At 39.8% G+C, this 20632-nt stretch overlaps 1 protein-coding gene across 1 annotated transcript in view; it reads right to left on the bottom strand.

Annotated features, from left to right (window-relative positions):
- The window catches only part of MCTP2 (multiple C2 and transmembrane domain containing 2), a 234536-nt gene that overhangs the window by 133646 nt on the left and 80258 nt on the right, over positions 1 to 20632 (bottom strand). Inside the window, exons 9-12 of the mRNA XM_002926690.4 lie at positions 17667 to 17831; positions 15311 to 15441; positions 3993 to 4179; positions 1541 to 1634 (exon numbers count right to left, since the gene is read on the bottom strand). Of these exons, the coding sequence (XP_002926736.1) occupies positions 1541 to 1634; positions 3993 to 4179; positions 15311 to 15441; positions 17667 to 17831 (577 nt within the window). The remainder of the gene's footprint in view (positions 1 to 1540; positions 1635 to 3992; positions 4180 to 15310; positions 15442 to 17666; positions 17832 to 20632) is intronic.

Genomic DNA, 20632 nt, shown 5'->3' with positions numbered 1-20632 from the left:
TAATGCCACTGCAATTAGCTCCTAGAGATCCCCAAACATACAACTACAGAGAGAATTTTTGAAAATATTGCTTGAATGAGTTCTTGTGTTCGAGACAACATTTCCTGAGATATCAACAATCATAGATTCAAAAAGTACTGTATCGAAACATTCAGATGGAAATAATTGGCTCTGGAAAACTGGTAGATAATTCTTAATGTGCTGTGCTGATAACGAAACTCTGAAGGCCAAAGGCACATGGGAAAGGAGTGAATTAACTGTTTTCATAAACCATAAGCAAGTTTTAAAAGAAAGGAAAATTTCTAAATCAATATGAGACTATCAACATTTGCAACTACATTAATGAATGTTAGAAGTAATCATCTGAGTATTTCATCTACAACCCCCCAAATTCATCTATTCATACTGGCCAAAATACCATTTTTGGATCTTCTCCCTCGGAATTTCCTTAAGATCAATATCATCTTATTTCTCACAGTTCATACAGTAGTGATTTCTATTGGTTCATTTTTTAAGGGAGGGTGAAGACAACTCCTTTAAAAAAAAAACAAACTAAGCTTATACTTCTCAACACTTTTTAATCATGTTTTGTAATGGAAAGTGCTTAAAATTAAAATTCTCTTTTCCAAAGTTTGATCTTTCTCAACCTCAGGCTCAAAAGTTCAGAGGCTACTGTCATACAGTGTAACTCTTGGAGTAGAAAAGAGTAGACCACATTCTAAAAATAGGAGATGAAGTAAGTCTTGCAATACCTTGCCCATGCATAAAACCTATCCACTATTCTTTGCATACATTGTATTCTTTGTATGTATCAATTTGCTTGGCAAAGACCAACTGTCACATAGGTGTCTCCATTGTTAGTACAATGGGTTAATTTGGCAATAAGAGGAGAGTCACCCCTCCGATCAGACATTGGAATGTCTCGATTATTCTCCTCACAGTCAAGCAGAACTCAGCACAAAACATGTCTGCTCTTGCCTCTGTCTTAAAAGTTGAAATTAGTGAAGCACCAAGAGAAATTTTTTATAAGACCATGTCAACTGCAAAGTGGTCCCATGGTCAAGACTTTGGTATTATTTGCAGAGCAGTGCCAGCTAGATGAGCTTTCACGCTTAAATTTACGAACCACCACATCCTCTTACTTATGGTAAAGAATGAAAAGCTCTTAGTACAGGGTACCACCAAGGAGCACGGCAGGAGGTCGAATCTGTCTTTTGAGGGACTGTCGTAAAATTTTCTCGGAAAATTAATCTAATGAATAAAGAAGTCATGGCACTATTCATCCACAAACGTATCTGAAAGCCAGCTGGACTCTTACATTATTTAATCATAGTAAAATTATTTGAAAACATAATTTTGTGAAAAACATTCAGTAAGTGAAAAAACTGCTTGACTACATCTTTTTTTCCTTCTATTACTCTATTTGAAAGAGCATGATTGCTTGTTTATGCTTCCAGTTATGAAAACATTTTGCTTTCCCATCAGATCATTTCAAAACAGGAAATAAGTAAAAAGAAAAATGAATTAAAGATGTTTATACCTGAGAAATCTGCGGCTAAGAGATCTACCGCCTTTAAAACCTTCACTTGTAAAATGCCGATGTCCTTCATATCTTTCAGGGAATTCTGTAAGCACTGAGGGGGAGAAAAGTAGATCATACATGAAAATAGCTTTCCAATATACTATGAGAATACACTAATATACTAATATACTATTCGCATATACTATTTCTAACCTACTAATGCCATCAAGTCCTACAGGAAGTACATTCTGGATTTATCATCACTTCTCTCGTGCAAAGCTTAGAAAAGTTCCAGAGTGCATTATATCTGCCAGTGGGACAGTTAGGCATTCACAACAACCAAATTAAAAGTGACTAAGAATTAATTACAGCCTCAAAATAAACCAGGATCTACTTTTAACACTGCCCCCTGATGATAGCACAGATATCCCATGGGGAAAAGGTGTGCAGAGCTCCATTCACTTTCCCCCCTTCATTCTCTTGAATGAAACTTTTAAATTGCTCAAAAAGGCAACATTATTTTGACCTCATTAGTACAAACTTTATGGATACCAGAGGGCTCAACTTGGACCCTTCACAGATACTTATTACCACCGGAAAGAGAGTAAGGATCAAAATACAGTACATTTTCTGGTCCACGTTTTTAGCCAGCTCATTAAATTAGGGACTGAGCATCTAGCATCACCCTGTATTCACACTTATTTGATTTTTTAGTTTGCACGAGCCAATGCTTGAATGTATCACTGATCATTCGAAAGCACGCAGAGCAATAGTTCGCTGTGTCTACACATTGCATCCTTCCGAAATGGTGCATGAAAGCAGATAAGCTATTTCTGCGTGCCTCCAGAACACATCTGCTGAAAAGATTCTGTTTTCAAACTTTTGGGTAATGTATTTCCGCTATCATTGGATAACTAAAATCCTGTGATAAGCGGGCCTTGGGGATTTGTGAGAAGACAGTAAAATCCTTATTCTTTAGGCATTTCAGGATAGAAGAATAATAACTTAATAATAGTTCGGGTTTTACTAACTTTATTTGCATCATTTCTAGGCACTTTTCAAAGTTGTTTCTACTGTGTATTTTCAACCTAACAAACAAAGCAAAAGAAAACATAGAAAAAAAACAGCCTAGTTTACGCTAATCTGAAAACATCTGAAATAAAATACTTGTATAGTTTAAATGTGGAAATCCCTTCAAGATGATCTACTCTTACAAGCTAAAAAACAAGAGGTCTGAAACGTGTGTTTTATGACGGGGCATTCTTTCCCTCTAACATGCTGGCCAGCTCTCTAGCTGAGAAAACAAAACAAAACACTTGATAGTTCTATTTTGATTGGCCTCTTCAAACCTGTTTTCCCTGAGTACGCCTCACATCCTGAGGCATGATTCAAAGCCCTCATTATGATCTTATCTAAAATCACCTTATAAATATAGGACATCCCTCATGAATTTGGTAAATTTTGCAACTTGTCCATGGGAAAGTTTGGGGAGAAACTTTAAGGTTTATCATCAAATTTTTATGTGCTTTACTCCAGTCATCAGAGAGAATGTTAATCGTGGATTTTGTAGAAAGTCCTTCAGAGCATGCCAACCGGGCACACAGAGTCTATGCTGACAATAAGACGTGTGGCTAGGCTTTTGTACTCCCGCAGATAAAGAATTATTCAATTAATCAATACACCTCACAGTGAAGGATTTGGGAGGCACTAAAGTTTATGCTGAGAATAATATTTCCATTAAATAGGGATTCATCTTGGCTTCATTTTCGGGCCACTTTTCTAAAACATGCCTTTCGTGCGCGGCCATAAAATAAACGTATTGATTTACAAAAAAGGTGGGATAAACACAGAATGCAAATAAAGGCACCTAGAAAGCCAGACTACAAAAAAATAAATAAATAAATGAAGAGCACAAAGCCATTTGATTTAAAAATGCTGAGTAGACTTTTAAGCGCATTGCAACCACTTAGGCAAAAATCAGGAACTGTCTTTATTATCGAGAGTAGTACAGAACAGCTTTGCGTGCCTGTCCAGGCTTTGCTTTGCTTTGCAAGATATAAGCACATTCTCACTTGATCCTGAGAGGTTCTGGAAAGGTAGCTCTAACATTGCAAATATTATGGCTAATTAAAAAAAGAAGAACTTGTGACGTTGTATTAAAATTCCTATATACACAGGCAGACATGCCAAACAAGTTTGCCGCCTTGTGGAATTCCATTTTCTCCAAAGAGTTTCTAAAAGCTCAAAATTCAAAATACCATTTTGGGCTTTGAAAATCGCCAGCTCTAATCTACTTTCACCGTCTCGCTAATGCATTAACCTCTGGATCTGATGTCTTGTTTTATGAGACGTGCCATGAAACTTTGGACAAGGATCTCTTTTCATGCAGTTTTTTTTTTTAATTCACAGACTTTGTTTCAACTCAAAAGCGGAGGTGGCGGAGAGTGACGTAACAAGGCCAAGCACTCACATATCGCTGGGCAATCTGCTTTCTTTCGCCGGGGTCTGCCAAGGGGCACACACACAGATCTGAGACCGAGACTCCGGCACAGGGAGTGAGTGTGATCAACATCAGGAGAGCCCCCAGGCAGCTCTCCAGCGGCAGCTCCAAGCAGTTGGCTTGCTTGAGCGGCAGGGCCGCGATATCCACTTTGCATCTGGAAAAGTTGGAAGAATCAGAGAAAGAAAAGGGATTAACTCAGGACTGCTTCTGACCCTTCAGAGTACCTGATTTGTATCTCCTCATCCCCCAAACCTCACTCTGTCTCAGCATGGGTTTCTCGCACGCTGAAGGTAGTGGGAAGGTAGTGGGTGCTCCCCCCCCACCCCGTTCTTCATTCTCCTCCCAGCCTAACACACTCTAAGATTAAGGAGTCCAAGAGGTAAAGAAACCAAACAGAAGGCAGCACGGAGGGGATGGTAAGTGCAAAGAGAAGAGTCGATCTTTGCCCCATGAGGTCTGCAGAAAGGGGGTGCGTTCAAGAAATAGAAAAAAGTTCCACGTTCAAGCATTAAGGACGAGGGATCTGTCGGTATGGCTTCTCTGTATTGTGTCTTTCGCCAACAAAGAGAATAAAGGGTCACGATTCAAAAAGGGGAGAAAAGACAAGAGAAATTCAAGTGGCAAAGGGTTCATTGGAGAAACTATTTTCTTCCAGATTAATGCCAACTGGTGAGTTTTTATTTAAAGCAACGTGTTAAGGTGTTTTCCTAATAGGCACAGCTCCACAGGGTTTCCCCAGGTGGATTGCTTTTGGACAAATGGAGCATGAAGTGCTGTTGATTGATCCCATTTCAGCAACACTGCCAGGAAAAGGCTTCACCCATATGCTATAAATTGCATGTTTTCCGTCTCTTAACAGCCAATGTTCTGGCGATGTTGAAAACCTCAAACACATTTATATACGGAAACAAACACCAAAAAAGAGGGCTGAGGTGCTAAGCCATTTATTTGCTTTAACACTGAGAACTCTGGGTTTGCCTGGACCACACCTGCTTTGTTTATGCACAGGTGGGTGGAAAAGGTAGGGTCGAAGCAAGGGAGGGAGGGTACGCAGTGGTGGTTCCCAGCAGTAACACGTGTGTGTGTGTGCCTGTGTGTGTAATTCCCATTTTCCCTCCATAGGTATTGAATGAGATGAATATTCAAGACTTTATAAAGGGAGGGGTGCCTGGGTGGCACAGCGGTTAAGCGTCTGCCTTCAGCTCAGGGCGTGATCCTGGCGTTCTGGGATCGAGCCCCATATCAGGCTCCTCCGCTATGAGCCTGCTTCTTCCTCTCCCACTCCCCCTGCTTGTGTTCCCTCTCTCGCTGGCTGTCTCTATCTCTGTTGAATAAATAAATAAAATCTTTAAAAAAAAAAAAGACTTTATAAAGGGAGCACTGCCTCTCACAATGTGGGACAAGGATGGATTCTTACCCTAAATCTTCAATGGACTTTGTATGTTTGCAGATAATTAAAAATAGGTAATCTTGCCTAACATATAAAGCAATGACAATTTTGAGCCACATGATATCTAATGCGTTCCAGTTTAATAAATTTGGAAACCTTGTAGTCCCTTCCCAATTAAAGAGAAAAATATCCACAATGTTTAAAAGTCTATGCCAGTTTTTACTACAGAATAAAAAATATATATTTTAATACTAATATGTAACTATAAAATTAAATATGTGCGGGTATTTATTTCTTAACTACCAAAAGTGATTCCAGTTATGAGAAGAGGTGGCAATTAGAGCTTTTGCATGTAATAAATTCATCAAGTGTTTCTACTAGACACATCACACACACACACAAAATATCTTTTTAAATAATCCTCTCCGCTTTGAATCAAAACATTTTGTGTGTGTGTTGCAATACAGAACCTTTTAAAGTTTGCTACCATGAAAATAGGGGTTACTAAATATTTTTATTTCATCAGCATGTATATAAGTGAGGAATTAATTTTGCTTGGAAAGAAAGAAATGTCACATGCTTTAAGCCATTTCTACAAAACTAAATACCCACAAATTCTTACCCAATACAGCAGCACATCTGCATAAAAACACTTTGCTAAGCTTTATTTTACTCGTTATATACACTTTCATTGAACAAAGCTCTTTCTTATGGAAAGATAAATGATCCAACTTGGTAAGAATTTTTTTGCTGGTGGTCACTTTCATTATTCCAAATGAGCAATGACCTATGCATGGCACAGTCACCTTCGTATCATTAGTAATGACAATTTATTTTCATCCTTTGAGTTCGACCTTTCTGTTGTAGGGGTGGTTTTGCTTGTGTTTTGAACAACCAGAAGTTAGTTGGAGACAAGAGACAAAAAATGTTTGGGAGTTAAAAATGATACACACAGTAAGTTTTTCTTGGATAATTCAAAATGAGCCTTACGTTCTTTCTAAGAAGTCATCCTAAAAGACTGTGAGCAATATTAGCATTTTTACAGTAACTGTGCACACTCACCCAATGCCTGTTTCAAGGCACGACTCATCAGAATAGAGCAGTTTATTATTTTTAACAAAAGCTGACTCACGTACCAGACAAAATGCAAAGTCAACACTGGGTTTCATCTTAGCAATTACACATTTCCACAAACTTTTTTGTCATGTCTCTCCCCTGTGAAACTTTTGCACCTATCCCGTTTCCAAGGACTATTTGGATGGTACAGAAAGAGCACTGGCATGAAAACTGCCCTGCCTGTTCTAGATAAAACAATCCCCACAAACAGCAGATTGGGGATTTCTGCACAAACTTCATGGATTCTACATACTCAGTTCACTAACGAGTGGATTCAGCCAAATACTTTTACTTTCTCAGTGACTTGAAAGAACAAATTGATAGATCGCCATCGTGTCAATCATAATGAAACAGTGATCCTTTCGCACGTGGGTTATGACCCAGCCTCCGAGGGTACCTGCCCCATTACGTGAATTGTTACCTTAAGAATCGAGGATTAATTTAAAGCTACCCTCTCCCTAGTGTGAACAACTAGCTCCCCCTCCAAAAACGGCTTTTTTTTGGTTTTGTTTTTTGTTTTGTTTTGTTTTTTTGGTTTTTTTGTAGGATCCACAGAGAATGTGGGGCTTGAACTTACAACCTGAGATCAATGGTCACATGCTCTACTGACTAAGCCAGCCAGGGACCCCCTCTAAGGATGACTTTCTATAAATTTTCTACAACTGAATTACCCTCTGCCTCTCTTCTACCCACTTGGCTTTCACATTTACTTCCCCATTCTGGAAGAAAGGAGGAAAGCTGGAAGTAAGAAGAAATGAATTCCATATAAGAACCGCTCCTCCAGACCTCCCATTTTACCCTATCTCAATCTCAGTCCATATTGTTCTAGCTCATCCTCATGTCTGAAGGAAAACCAGAAGCTCTAGAGGTTAGCCAGAGTCTGGAAGAATTATTTATATTAACTCCAAGCTAGGGAGAGATACTGCATTATCAGCAAAAGCAGAAGAAAAAAAATTTTTTAAGAGGATTTGTCTCATGCAAACTGGTGCAGCCACTGCGGAAAACAGTGTGGAGGCTTCTCAAAAAGTTAAAAATAGAACTACCTTATGATCCAGCAATTGTACTACTATTTACCCAAAGAACACAAGAACACTAATTCAAAGGGATACATGCACCTTGTGTTTATAGCAGAATTATTTACAATAGCCAAGGTATGGAAGCAGTCCAAGCGTCCATTGATTGAGGAATGGAAAAAGATGACGGGGTATATATATGCAGTGGAATATTACTCCCGTAAAGAATGACATTGCAATGACATGAATGGAGATACACAGTATAACGCCCAGTGAAAGTCATCAGAGAAAGACAAGTGCCATATGATTTCACTCATAGGTGGAATTTAGGAAACAAAACAACCAACCAAAGGAAAAAAGAGAAAGAGACAGAGAGAAACAAACCAAGAAACAGACTCTTAACAGACTTTTAATGTGTAGAGAACACATTGATGGTGACTAGAGGGGAGGGGGGTGGGGGGAATAGGGAAAATAGGGGATGGGGATGAAGGAGGGCACTTGCCATGATGAGCGCAGGGTGATGTGTGGAAGTGCTGCATCACTATATCGTACACCTGACATGACTATAACACTGTATGTCAACTCACTGGAATTAAAATAAAAACATAAAAAAATAAAAATAAATAAAAAATACAAAAGGTTTGTCTTTCAGAATTTCTGATGTTATCACCATAATATTCACTGAACCTCCTGAAGAAAGGTAAGTATTATGTGAACAAAACGTCTTGTTTTGGTTTTGTTTTTTTTTTTTTTTGAGGTTCAAGTAAAGATAAGTACTCCAAAGTCTAAAATCTTTAAGATATAATAGATAATCCGAAATACATTCATTGAAGACATTTTTAATACAAATATTTGGAAAGGAGAATTTAGGTTGCACCTTCCATTTTCTAAAGGGTGTCGGATTCCGCCCTGAGAAAATACTAAATGATTTGGTTGGTCTCTTAATTCTCTCGGCACTACTGAATCACAACAGAATCCATTGTTCTTTCCCAAGGCTTTATCTGTTTAGTTACCTGTTACGGGTGGAGTGCAGAATAAGCCTCTGAGAACACAAGGAGAACAGACTCAGCCCAGGTTCAAGGGCAAATTAACACACCATCTATGCCTCCCTTGTTTCTCATTACAATAAACACTGCAAATTCACTAATTCCAGAATTTTACAAGTGGTGTTACGGATCTGTTTCTCTTCCATGTTGCATCCTCTAAATTTTCTCCTAAACGCTACACAAATGGCACACTTCTAGAAGCATTTATGAAAGCTGAGCTTACTAGCATATATGCAAATTTTCATTGTAAAATAAACTCGGCTTTCAGGTATATGGTCTAAGTGGCTCTCATAATGAATTTTTCAATTATCACATCAATCAATAAATAAATCAATCAATAGGCACTTAAACTATTTTTTCTATGAAGGGCCATAAAGCAAATATTTACAGTTGATGGGCCATGTGGTCTCTGTTGAAACTACTCAAGTCCCCTTGTAGCATGAAAGAATAGATAATGTAAACAAATGAATAAGGCTGTTATTCAATAAAACTTTATTCAAAAACAGGCAGCCATCTGGATTTGGCCCATGGGCCCTAGTTCGCTGACCCCTGATCTGGAGACATATTAGTAATTTGACTGTGGCGAATTACATCAATGTTAGCATCTTAAAAATTTATAAGGTTGGTTGCTGACAATACAAACACAGTGATGAAGGCATCGGGGAATTGACCTAAAAATAATTTTGAAAGCATAACTTTTTAATTCTTTTTTAATTTATTTAAGAAATCCCTACACCGCACATGGGACTTGAACTCATGACCCCAAGATCAAGAGTCACATGCTCTTCTGATAGAGCCAGCCCAGTGCCCCTAAGGTATTACTGTTAACTCACCATAGCCCAAGAAACTCTGGCCAATATCCAATGATGCCCTGAATAAAAACCGATAAAGCAATAAAACTTACAAAACTGCTCTTCTTTCTGTTGGAACAATGTGGAAAACACACACTCAGAGCATCTACGTGATTAATGAGCCTTCTCTAATTAGGTCTGTTCCTGTGGTTTCATGTGTGACTTCACACGCAAGAGAAGTGTCCGTGTTTGGACGGTCGTTTCGAAGGTGCTGCACGCTGGCACTTAGATCACCAGGAAATTCTCACTCCAAAATCTGATCTGAAAATACTCGGTCAGTAAGAGCCCCACTACTCTAACAACCTTTATATTATGGAAACAAAACAGCAGGGCCCCCATGCGTTTGTGTCTAGAGAGGAGCCATCATTGTTCTTTGCAGGAGATGGAATCCGATGGCTTTGTGACCTCACCCCTGCTCTGCTCTCCGGTCTCATCTCACAACACCACTTACCCTTCTCATTTCTTGAAGCCTCTCAGAATGCCTTCTCTCTCCTGTCTCGACCTTTGCCCACGTTGTTCTGTCTTCCTGAAAGTTCTTCCTCCAGTCTCCTCATCAGGCTAACTTCCCCATCTCTAGGGGCTCCAGCTTAGACCTCTGTTTTTCCAGGAAGATGCTCCCTCCCTGCCCCTCCCCTGCCCCAAGCTGCTGCCCACCTGCTTATAGCAGTCCCAAACTTTTTAGTGTCTGAGGACAGCATCCATCACTGTCATTTTCTGCTGAATCCCCAGCTATCTTTGCAGACTATCTGGTACATGATGTGCTCTCTATTTTTTTAATAGAACAAACAAACAAAAAATGGAGGCCAGTGACATAATGCAGCTCAAAGTCAAAAACTCCAAATGACAGAGGCATGTGTTTTTTTGTTAACCAACTAAATACTGTGTGCTCTCTTAATCCTCCCTTACCTAAGAAAGGAATGGAAATAAATATATTTACTAGGTGCCTCCCAGATTGAAAAGTCCACAGTTCTCTTCACCTGGAGAAGACAAGGACTTAATGACTATTTCTTTTGGTCTCTGCAACAGGCATACAGTAAAGCTTTCCCCTCCAGCCTACAGACGGTGTATGTGCTGACTTCGCATTGTTTCTGACCTGCTGTTCTTGTCTTTCTCCATTAATCCTGCCGCATTTTAATGTTTTAATTCAACACATAATTTTGCCGTATCAGTCACCCAAACCTGTTCAAGTTTCACTTGCCATGATAGCTTTTAACCTCTTCATTCATTACCATAATTCCGTTTTATATTACAGACTGGCCAGCTTTTAACTTAAATGCAAGGGGGAGAAAAAGAGTGCTGTAGTTTTAAAAGCTGTAAATCTCAGAGGAAAAGGAAGGGGGTGAACACCAAGAAAACGGTGAATGTGTCAAGCCTGGTTGTAAAAGCAGATCAACGACGTGCGGTGCAATTTGTCCAGAGAAATTTCCCAGCCCCAGTTCTCCACTACATCAGAGTTGCTAATAAACTGGGAGAATGTCAGAGCCACTTTCCAGGGCACCATGTGGGACTGAGGGTTGATTCTGAGGGAGCCCAGTTAAAATGGACTGGAACATTCTCATTCGTCACTTTTTGAAACTAAAGCCTAGAATATTCTATAACAAGTTAATCTCTAAAATCACCTTGAAATGTAAAACAGGCTTTAAGAAAACAATACAATTGTTTTGAAATGGCCAGGGTTTACAATGGGATAATCTCTATTTATACTCTTGCCCTTTTGTTTAAAAGTTGAAGCAGGTTCAATTTAGCTTTATTTCTTACTCCCCCGAAGAATTCACTGTCTCTGGCCCATTGATGGACTTTAAAATCAGAGACTGGTTTGGTTTTTTGGTTGTTGTTGGGTATCTTTTGGGTTTTTTTGTTTTGTTTTGTTTTTTCGTAATTTTTCTGTTTTGTTTTGATTTGGTTTTGGTCATGAATAAACACTAGAGTTCATAGGCACTATGGTCCAGGGGATGCTGGATCTGGGGATCAGCCTTGACCCCCTCAGGAATAACTTGTGGCTCAGTGTTAGACTGCAGGGGAACAATGACACAAGGGGATTTCAGAAAGCTCCACGTGACTCAGGAGAGCCTGGAGAAGGCTGGCCGTTAGGCAGGCCCACGTCTGAACCATCACTAAGCTAGCACCCCACCAATGCCAACGCCACTGCTTCAGTCCACAAATGTCCTTTGCACTATGCCCTGGAAGATATTCACCGAGAATTTCTGCAAAAAATTTCAAAAAATGTCTATACTGTGTTGAAAAAAAATATATATATATATACACAATATATATACAAAAAAAATATATATATATACACACTGACTTTTACTCGCCAAATTTCCTTTTTTTTTTTTAAAGATTTTATTTATTTATTTGACAGAGATAGAGACAGCCAGCGAGAGAGGGAACACAAGCAGGGGGAGTAGGAGAGGAAGAAGCAGGCTCATAGCAGAGGAGGCCTGATGTGGGGCTCAATCCCATAACACCGGGATCACGCCCTGAGCCGAAGGCAGATGCTTAACCGCTGTGCCACCCAGGCGCCCCCAAATTTCCTTTTTTTAAATCACATAATTTTAGTTGCAAATGTTGTGGGGATCCACAGCTGTCATACAGAAAAATCTCAAAATTAATAGTAATAATAATATCTAGCATTTAAGTGCTGAAAAAATAGGTAGTTATCCCATAGACACTGTTGCTGACCAGACCCCACCACATGGAAAGAAAGCCCGATTTCACAAGCAAATTCATCGCCCGAGGTCACATAGCTAGGAAACTCTGTAGTTCAGCAAGGCCTGACTGTGCAACTCAAAGCTAGTTCTCCTTTCCTCATGTCAAACTGCTTGCAAAGGGAAGCTTCACTGATGAGAATTTCCTCAGAGAGGCCGGGCAGGGCTTTAAATTACTAGCATCAAGGTGCTCTCCAAAAACAAAATATGAAACAGGTCTTAAGAGACAGTTATGACTCATTCACACTGTCAAAGTGTTTCCTCATGCAAAAAAAGGTATTTCCCAACCACGGGGAGATAAAATAACTGAGCCTTAAAATTACAACAACAAAGAAAATGAAATGAGAAGAAAATAAGTGAGAACTTGAAAGTGAGAAGGAACAGTACGTAACAGGTCTGTGATATTCAGCACATGCGGGTGCCACCTCACTTTAACTCTGAGAAGCAGAATGTATTTTTAGGGTAGGTTTCACCCCACGGCAGGGTAATGCTGTGTAGCCAGCTCCCGAGAGATGCTTTTGTTATCTTTTGTACCTCAGGAGAGGAAATAGGAAAAGGATACCAAAAAGATCCTTTAGAATCCGTGAAGAGGAAGGACACCATGATCCCTAGGACAGGTACATGTCTAAGTTACAAACAGGAAATAGCTAAAATAAATGAATACTCCAATGACAACACAGAGAAGAAAAGGGACATCTTAAATTATTTTTTGTGGCTGTGAAGAAACTTAACACTCATCTGGAAAAGCATTCCCTATTATGTGAAGGAAACAGGACGGCACAGTGATGTGTGAAATGAGAAGGGCATTATTCTTTGCACCTCCTAAAATAACACATTGGCCATTCATCACTGGAAGCCCAAATCCCCACCACTCAGATAACGCTTTGGGACACGGAGTTCTCTGCATTTGTGCATTTGCGCAACTCATCCTTGGCTCCGTGGGCTAGCACAAAGTTTCTGATCCTCCTGCCATGGGTGTTGGCAGGACACTGGTATGTCACAGCGGTGACAAGTGTCAGAGGTCCCGGGAAATGTCTGAAGCGTCTCAGTTACCCTGTATAGGCACAGGAGGGAGAGACAAGACCAGGCTGAAGTCATCGGAGAGGCAGTATCGCAAAACGACCAGGGGAAAACCTCCTGCAGGAACTGGAGGGTGTGACATGGCCTCGTTTGCTATCCCAAAGCACCAAACTGGCCCATGGGGTTGTCCATGAAGCTATGACCGCCCCCTGTGGGATAAGCACCAGTGTTGGCAATGAGGGCTGCACAAAGCCATGCAACCACGGCTATGGCACATGGAGGCTGAAGAACCGAGGTCTCAACTGGTGGCATGCTGTTCCCCTAGGGGGTGTCTGGATATGCGTGATGGAATGCGGATGTGTTGTGTGTATATTTCCCACACACTAACTGAGGAATGCAACAGGTATCAGGTGGGTGAGAGCCAGATTTACTAAACATCCTGCAACATGCCAGACAGTCCCACAGAACATGGTGCCTCCGCTGAGAAACACGGCAGGAGTGTTCTGTGGGTACCAAACTCCGCACCCGTCTGTCTCAGGAGACCTGTTGGCGACGGATGGGGTGACGAAGGCAAGAAGAGCTAACAGTCTGTATGCCAGATGCTGTGCTCAGTATTTTACTGAAAAAACAGTGCACAAGGTATTGGGTTAGCTGGGTCTCACCCCATTTCTGCTTGTTAAGTTCCCTGCTGATAGAAAAACATTCACTGCTCTGGGCCTCTGCATTCCCTCATCAGTGAATCAAAGGGGTTATATTAGATGAGTCATTTTCAATTTTTAGCTTTCAGCAATAAGACTTTCCCTCAATTAGAACCCCAATACAGAAGAAAGGTAAAAGCTGAGGTGCTCTGGCTTCAGGATAGAGGTTTTAGCAGATCCCCCCCCCCCATTTTCCAAGGGGTGAGCCGCAGGCATCTATCTCTCTGAACCTAGGGTTCCAGAGACCTTGGTTTGGAGAAGATGACAAACAGCTATTAAGAGCCCTTTGAAGGCTTGCTTCCTAGATATAAGATTTGGGTACAAATTGTATGTATATGGGATGAACAAAAGGCAATGATTTGATGGAAATAAATTGGTCTTGGAAAACAAAAAATCCTAGCTCTGGCACTTGCTGCTCTGAAGTCCATGGCCAAGTCATTTGTAAGCCTCTTATACTCTATTCCTTCCTCCACGGAACAGGAATAATGTTGCTAACTTGCAGGGCTATTTGAAAGATCAGAGATGATCTTTCCACCACCATTTCCATGGTACTTCTCAAGAGCCAGCCGTGGTGCAGGCATAGTCTCATTTAATGGTATTGCTACAACAAGGAAGCCATAATATTCATGGTATTGCTCGTTACATATGGGTGAGCCCCTCGATTAAGTTGGGAGGGTGCAGAGTAAAGAAATGAAAGAAAACAGATCTCGCCTCAATCGATTTCATTATGGTTTGCCATGAAGCTCATCAAGGACATTGAGAATTTTCCCATCATTTTGAGACACCTAGCCTCATCTTCTTACTAAATTATATGGTATTTTACTAAGTAGCAAAACCAAAATTATAGGGTAAACTGGAAATTTACACACTTGATTATTTAACAATGCAGGGGTCAGATGTGCACAGTCCAAAACCTGCATGTAACTTTTCACTCCCCCAAAACTCAACTATTATATAGCCCCCTGTTGACCAGAAGCCTTACCGATTATATCAACAGTTAACACATATTTTGTAGGTTATCTGTATTCTCACAACAAAGTTAGCGAGGGAAAAGAAAACATTACTTTTAAAAAAATCATAAGGAAGAGAAAATACATTTACAGTACTGTACCCTATTTATTAGGAAAAAAATTGCATATAAACGGACTGAGCCATGCATAAACATTTCCCACACAGCATGAGATGGCCCAATAACTTTTTTTTTAGAGAATTTCCGACACACACTATTTTCTTCTGTTTTAATCAATATGAAATGACATTTACCAGTTAAAATAAAATAAAGATTTTTCCCCAGGTTAGGCTCCAGCTTACTTATGGTGGCTGGGGTGGGGATGTGAGGTTTTATTCTAAGCCCAAACAGATCATGACATTCTCTCTGACCAGCCTCATGCAGAAACCAGCTCCACACACGTCTCCCACAAGTTAGAAAGCGAGCAGACTCACGTGCCCAGACGCTCCTCGTGCTTTCTGCTGTCCTTTCCCCATACTTCAATGTCCAAAATGCCCATCCTGTCAGAGAAGTAGTGAAAGTCAAACTGTTCCCGCCACTGCGGATTTGCACTCTTACACAGTGTCTAGAAAACATGCAGTTATAATATTTATTTTCTTAAAATACCATTCATCGCTACAGCAGCTATATACATTCATTTCATTTCTACACGGCAGGAGATCATGACGATGTGCCTCTCCCTTAGAAAGCTAAACTTTCCGTTTTGGAATGAAAGGGACTTGGAGCTTTCGGGAATTGGCAAAGCATCGCTACCCGTTTACCTCACCCGCAGATTCAAGAATTTATCCTGCCAGTTAGCAAGAGTGACCCCACCGGAATTACCCCACAAGGAACTGTAAATTATATATATATTATAGACATATAAAACATATCTCCATAGACAGTTACGGTTGCTCTCTCTTACAAAAAATACTCCTCTCACTGGTTAATCGAATGCAAGTAAGTAACAGTTTTATTAGCACTCATTCAGTGCTGGCTTAAGAAGTATATAAATTAGCACACTGAGGTGTTCATTCAGGTCTGTCCCATGCATTGCATGAGACACCCGTCACGGGGACATTGCTGCCTGTTTTTAAATCTGAGTTTACTGAATCCAGTCACTTGAGAGAGACAAAGACGAAGACGACCCCCTATAGCCCCACTGAAAAAGTAAACAGCCTGGTTTGAGAACTCCACAAGTGTTTCTGTGTTCTCCCAGTGACTGCAAACTGCTTATGTGTTTGATCCATTAGCAACATTTTTCGCTTTTGTTTCATTGACCCAGAGACTGAATTTGTGAATAAAACAGCAAGAACACTGGGCACGGGCGATCAGGTTCTAAAAGGACTATGTCAACTATTAAATCCAAGCACCGAACTATTCCTGCAGGGAAAATGGGGACAACCCAGATGTCGGCTGTAGCCAACATCATGTAATATCATTTAAGCTCTTTCTCACATTGAGCTTAATATATCAGATCACAGAATTTAGACACCACGGGGAAAAAAATATTCGACCACAAATTAAATGCGATATTCCCCAAGGGGGACTGTAGCAAATACCGGACTAATTCTGCACTTCACCTTAGTCCAAAGGGCTAAGGGTACTTAGCAATGAATAATTTTTCTATAAGTCCTTAGCCTGACCCTGGCTGCCTAAGGAATCTTAGTGGAGATATGTGTTCACTCTGGATACATTCGCTGTCAGGTACAGCCTGAAACTACCTGATTAAAATAGTCATCTGCCTAATTCTCCTGTAACTCGCCCAGAATTTTTTACATTTCTCGAAAATGATTCTCCGGTGTGAGCTTCAATTCTTTACTCCTTGTGGTGGAGTAAGTGATGTTTAATGTTTGATTTTCCACTGAAGAGCGTGCAGCAGAGACAACCTCTTGCTCTCTAAATCATTTCCCAACTGCATCTGTCTGCATGCGTTATGTCCTCTATACTGGAAAGCCCAAATTGCAAATATCCTCAGGTCTATTTTCGAAATCTTCCACCAATGTTGTTGTTGGTTTTGGTTTTTGTTTTTGTTTTTTTTTTTAAATGTGGCTTTTGGCAAGTGACTTAACTTTCAAGTATCCTAGTTCCCTCAATCCATAAAACCTAGGAAATATTCCTGTCTGACAGTTATGCAAAACGAATTCATTACCATGGTTTGGAGACTACAGTTTTTGAAATAAAAACCACACCAAATTACTAAGATTAAAAATTAAGTGGAATTTGTTGCAGGAGAATAAGATGATTGAGTTTTAAAGGCAGTTAAAAATGCCCTTACTTTTGTTCAAACAAATCACTAATACTTCAGTTAAAAAAAAAAAAACAAAACACAGTCACCACCAGCATCAAATGTCTGTTTTTGGTGTTAATACTAACAAGTAAGAGAAAGCAAAGAGTATATGATTTTGAAAATATTTTTCATTATCTTGAACGTTTTCACCCAAATACAATATACTACACGACTTTGTTTTTGTAGGATTTTGAAAATATTTAGTTATCCTCTTCCTGCAATCTTTGAAACAACGTTTGCTTATTTTCAAAATGAAAATAAATCATACATCCAAATCCGTTATTTAATAAGCTTTCTCTAGCTCCAGTTACCATATTAAAATAAATTATGCTAAACAACCCAATAGGTATATTAATTGACTGCAGCTATACAATTATTTTGTTGTCTGGAATGCTCCTAATAAAGTTACGAGGGCTAAAAATAAATTTCTCCTCTTCTTGTGAAATTCAGAGTGGAAAACATTTTTTCAGTTCCTTTATTATGAAAGATCTTGTTCTTCTTAAGGAATTGACAGAACTTACCTTACTTTTATACCTCTGATCTCCCAGTTTTAACTGGACAAACATCTCTGTCATGCTTCCTCCTGAGACATTCTTCCCTTCCAACAACGTTATACTTATAATCCCGTTCCAGAGTTGGTTCTTTTTCAAAGACTCTGAGAGCCGCAGGTTACGTATCAAAGAGGACTAAAGCAAAGAATGAAGATGACATATAAACTTGCTGATAATTCTTGAGTGTGACTTTGGTGATCACAGGAATTCCAGCTTTCAATATGGGATTATGAATGGCACTCCCTGACTGGTGAAAGTGTTATTAGTCTTCATTGATTTTGCAAACCTGCAAGCACAGTTATGTGATTTCCCTCTCGAGCACTGGACTTGTAACAATATAGTGAAGGATGACTGGGAGCAACACTTGGATTTGGCACTGGCCTATACTCCCACCCAGATGTGCTCCTTGGTAGGAATTCTTCATCAAGGCCTTCGGCTATTTTAATAGTAGGAAGGGAAGAAAGGCATTCTGGGAAACAGAGAAAGGAGAGCAAGGCACTGCTTTGCAGGGAAACAAAATTCCTCTGGGTATTTAGAAATAATGGTTTTGAATTTATCCTTCACACTTGAATCTGTCCACACTTCCCTGTATTCCTTGGGCTACTACTAAAAAGCCCAAAACCACTGTGAGATTCACAACTCCAGATACAGCCTACAATCTGCTAGCCAGCCAAATGAGCTTTGCAGACCTGCAGGGAGGGGAAGGACGTAGAAAGCCCTTAGCACGGTGCCTGGGATCCAGGAGAGACTCGGTAACTGTTAACTTATTTTTTTTTCCTTTTATAAATTGTATTACTCATGCACACTCACACACACCTTAAACAGAATATAGAAAAAAGCAAACATCCCCTATTATTAAATTATAAAGAGGACAAGCACACTTTATTTATTTTTAATTTCCATTATGTAAATTTTCAAACATACACAAAGGCAGAAAGAATGGTATATAAATCTCCACGTACTTATTCCTCTGATTCAACATTTTGCCAATCTGATTTCATGTATCACTTCCCTATTTTTCTCTGGCTGAAACATTTGAAAGCAAAAGTCCCTATTTGTTTTTCCCTAAGCACCATGCCATGATCACACTCCACAAAAGTAACCATAATTCCCTTCATATCGTTAAATACCCAGCATGTATTCACATTTCCCTGAAGGTCTCAACCATGTCTTTTTTACGGTTAGTTTGTCTGAATTTAGTTGGCGGAGTTCATTTACGTTCGCCGCTCCATACGTGACGTGGTACAAGCATAGACTGCTTTCTTTGAAGGAGAAATAAATGGACTGAAGAATGTAAATGGCGTCAAGTACCACAGTAGAGCAATGAATTTCTAACACTATATATTCATTCCTGTCACCTACTCGATATATCTCTGAGATCATTCAGACACCAATTTGCTCGGACACCAGTTAGTCACAATTTATCACAACAAATGGTATGTCAGTATCGTATTAATTATACACCAGCTTACCTCACCCAACGCATGTCACTCCACCACTTTTAAAAATGACATAGCAGAGCCACACCACGCATCGGGTTGGTCATTTTGTGACTACCTTAAACAAAACACATTTAGGGAAATCCACACTCTCAAATTTCCCATCTGTGTTGCTTTTCTCTTAAAATGCACACACACACGCAGGCACGCACACACACACAGACACACGTGCGTTTTGGAGGTGCTGAGACCGAGCAGGGAGCTGCGCATGAGATTTTAAAAAGGAAAAGAAAAATCCTTTTCCTCTGGAGAACGTGGGCCATTCTTGCTTACCTTCTGCTTCCGTTTCAGTTGTGGATAGAATATATTCGATAATAAAACTTGATGAAATCATTAAAGTCGGGCAATTTCATGTTTATTAAAAACACAGCATATAAATAGACACACATATAAACAGATATGTGCCTGTGTTTATAAATCTATATGTGAGTGTATAGATCTGGATATACCGAATACATTTTATAGCTTATTAAGTGCACGGGCTGAAAACGTCTACCTTTAAAAGGAAAATGAGATTTTGATTCATATATCCTGCTACAATTCCCTTTTTTAAAAATTTTTTTCTTCTTACGGTTTGACTTGCCAACCAACAAGCGAAAGCATGACCTGTCCCATGGCCATGCTTCAAAGCTCCGACAGATATATTCCTCCCTAAACACTGCAACTATTTCAAAATCCTTTTTATAAAGAAGGGAGTAATGTCCACAAGGGATCAAAGGGCATCCTACAGTCTGGCAATTGCCTAAGAAAAATGGCAGTGCTTCCATGAAATATGCCCTAAAATAATTTTGTGGCTTGAAATGTCCTAATTTCAAATTGGATGTTTATCTTGGAAAGGCTTCTATCTAACTTGTCCATAAAACAGCCCCACTTAGCTCTATGAGCTCTGTGAAAATGGAATCCAAAGCTGGTTATTAAGGGGGCCGAGAGATAGGTTCCATATGGCGGAACAGCATGGGAGGGCAAGGCTAAGGCCTACATCAGGCGCGGCTTGGCTGGAGCTCCTGATCTATCCACGGACACTCGTTGCATTACACCATAACATCTGGATTATTGCTTGTAATGTCCCTGGGAAATATCCACTTTCCATCAAAGCCTTTATCTATCTCCGTCGGACTTTGAACATTTTAGTATTTAACGCAGTCATGTTTGATGTGACGGACTTGGTCTTTGCCGTCCAAGATTTTTTTCCCCCTTACTAAAGGCAGGGTAGGAAAAGTGAACTATTTATTGCAGAGTTCACAGATAGAAAGGAACACAAGGCCTTTATTCTCCTTATTTTCCCCTCAATCTTTCTGCAAAACCCACTACAAGTTTATGTCCAAAAAAGTTTCATCTGACAGCAACATATTCTGGGTGTGTGTGTTTGCTTGAAAGAAGTGTCTTAATTACTTTAACATTTATTTGTCTTTAGGTCTTTAGCCTTGAGACAAGCAA

Source organism: Ailuropoda melanoleuca, chromosome 9 (genome assembly GCF_002007445.2).
Source record: "Ailuropoda melanoleuca isolate Jingjing chromosome 9, ASM200744v2, whole genome shotgun sequence".
In the NCBI taxonomy this organism is placed as follows: Eukaryota; Metazoa; Chordata; class Mammalia; order Carnivora; family Ursidae; genus Ailuropoda; species Ailuropoda melanoleuca.
The sequence above is the reverse complement of the archived record's forward strand: the minus strand, read 5'-3'. Positions and strand labels throughout refer to the sequence as shown.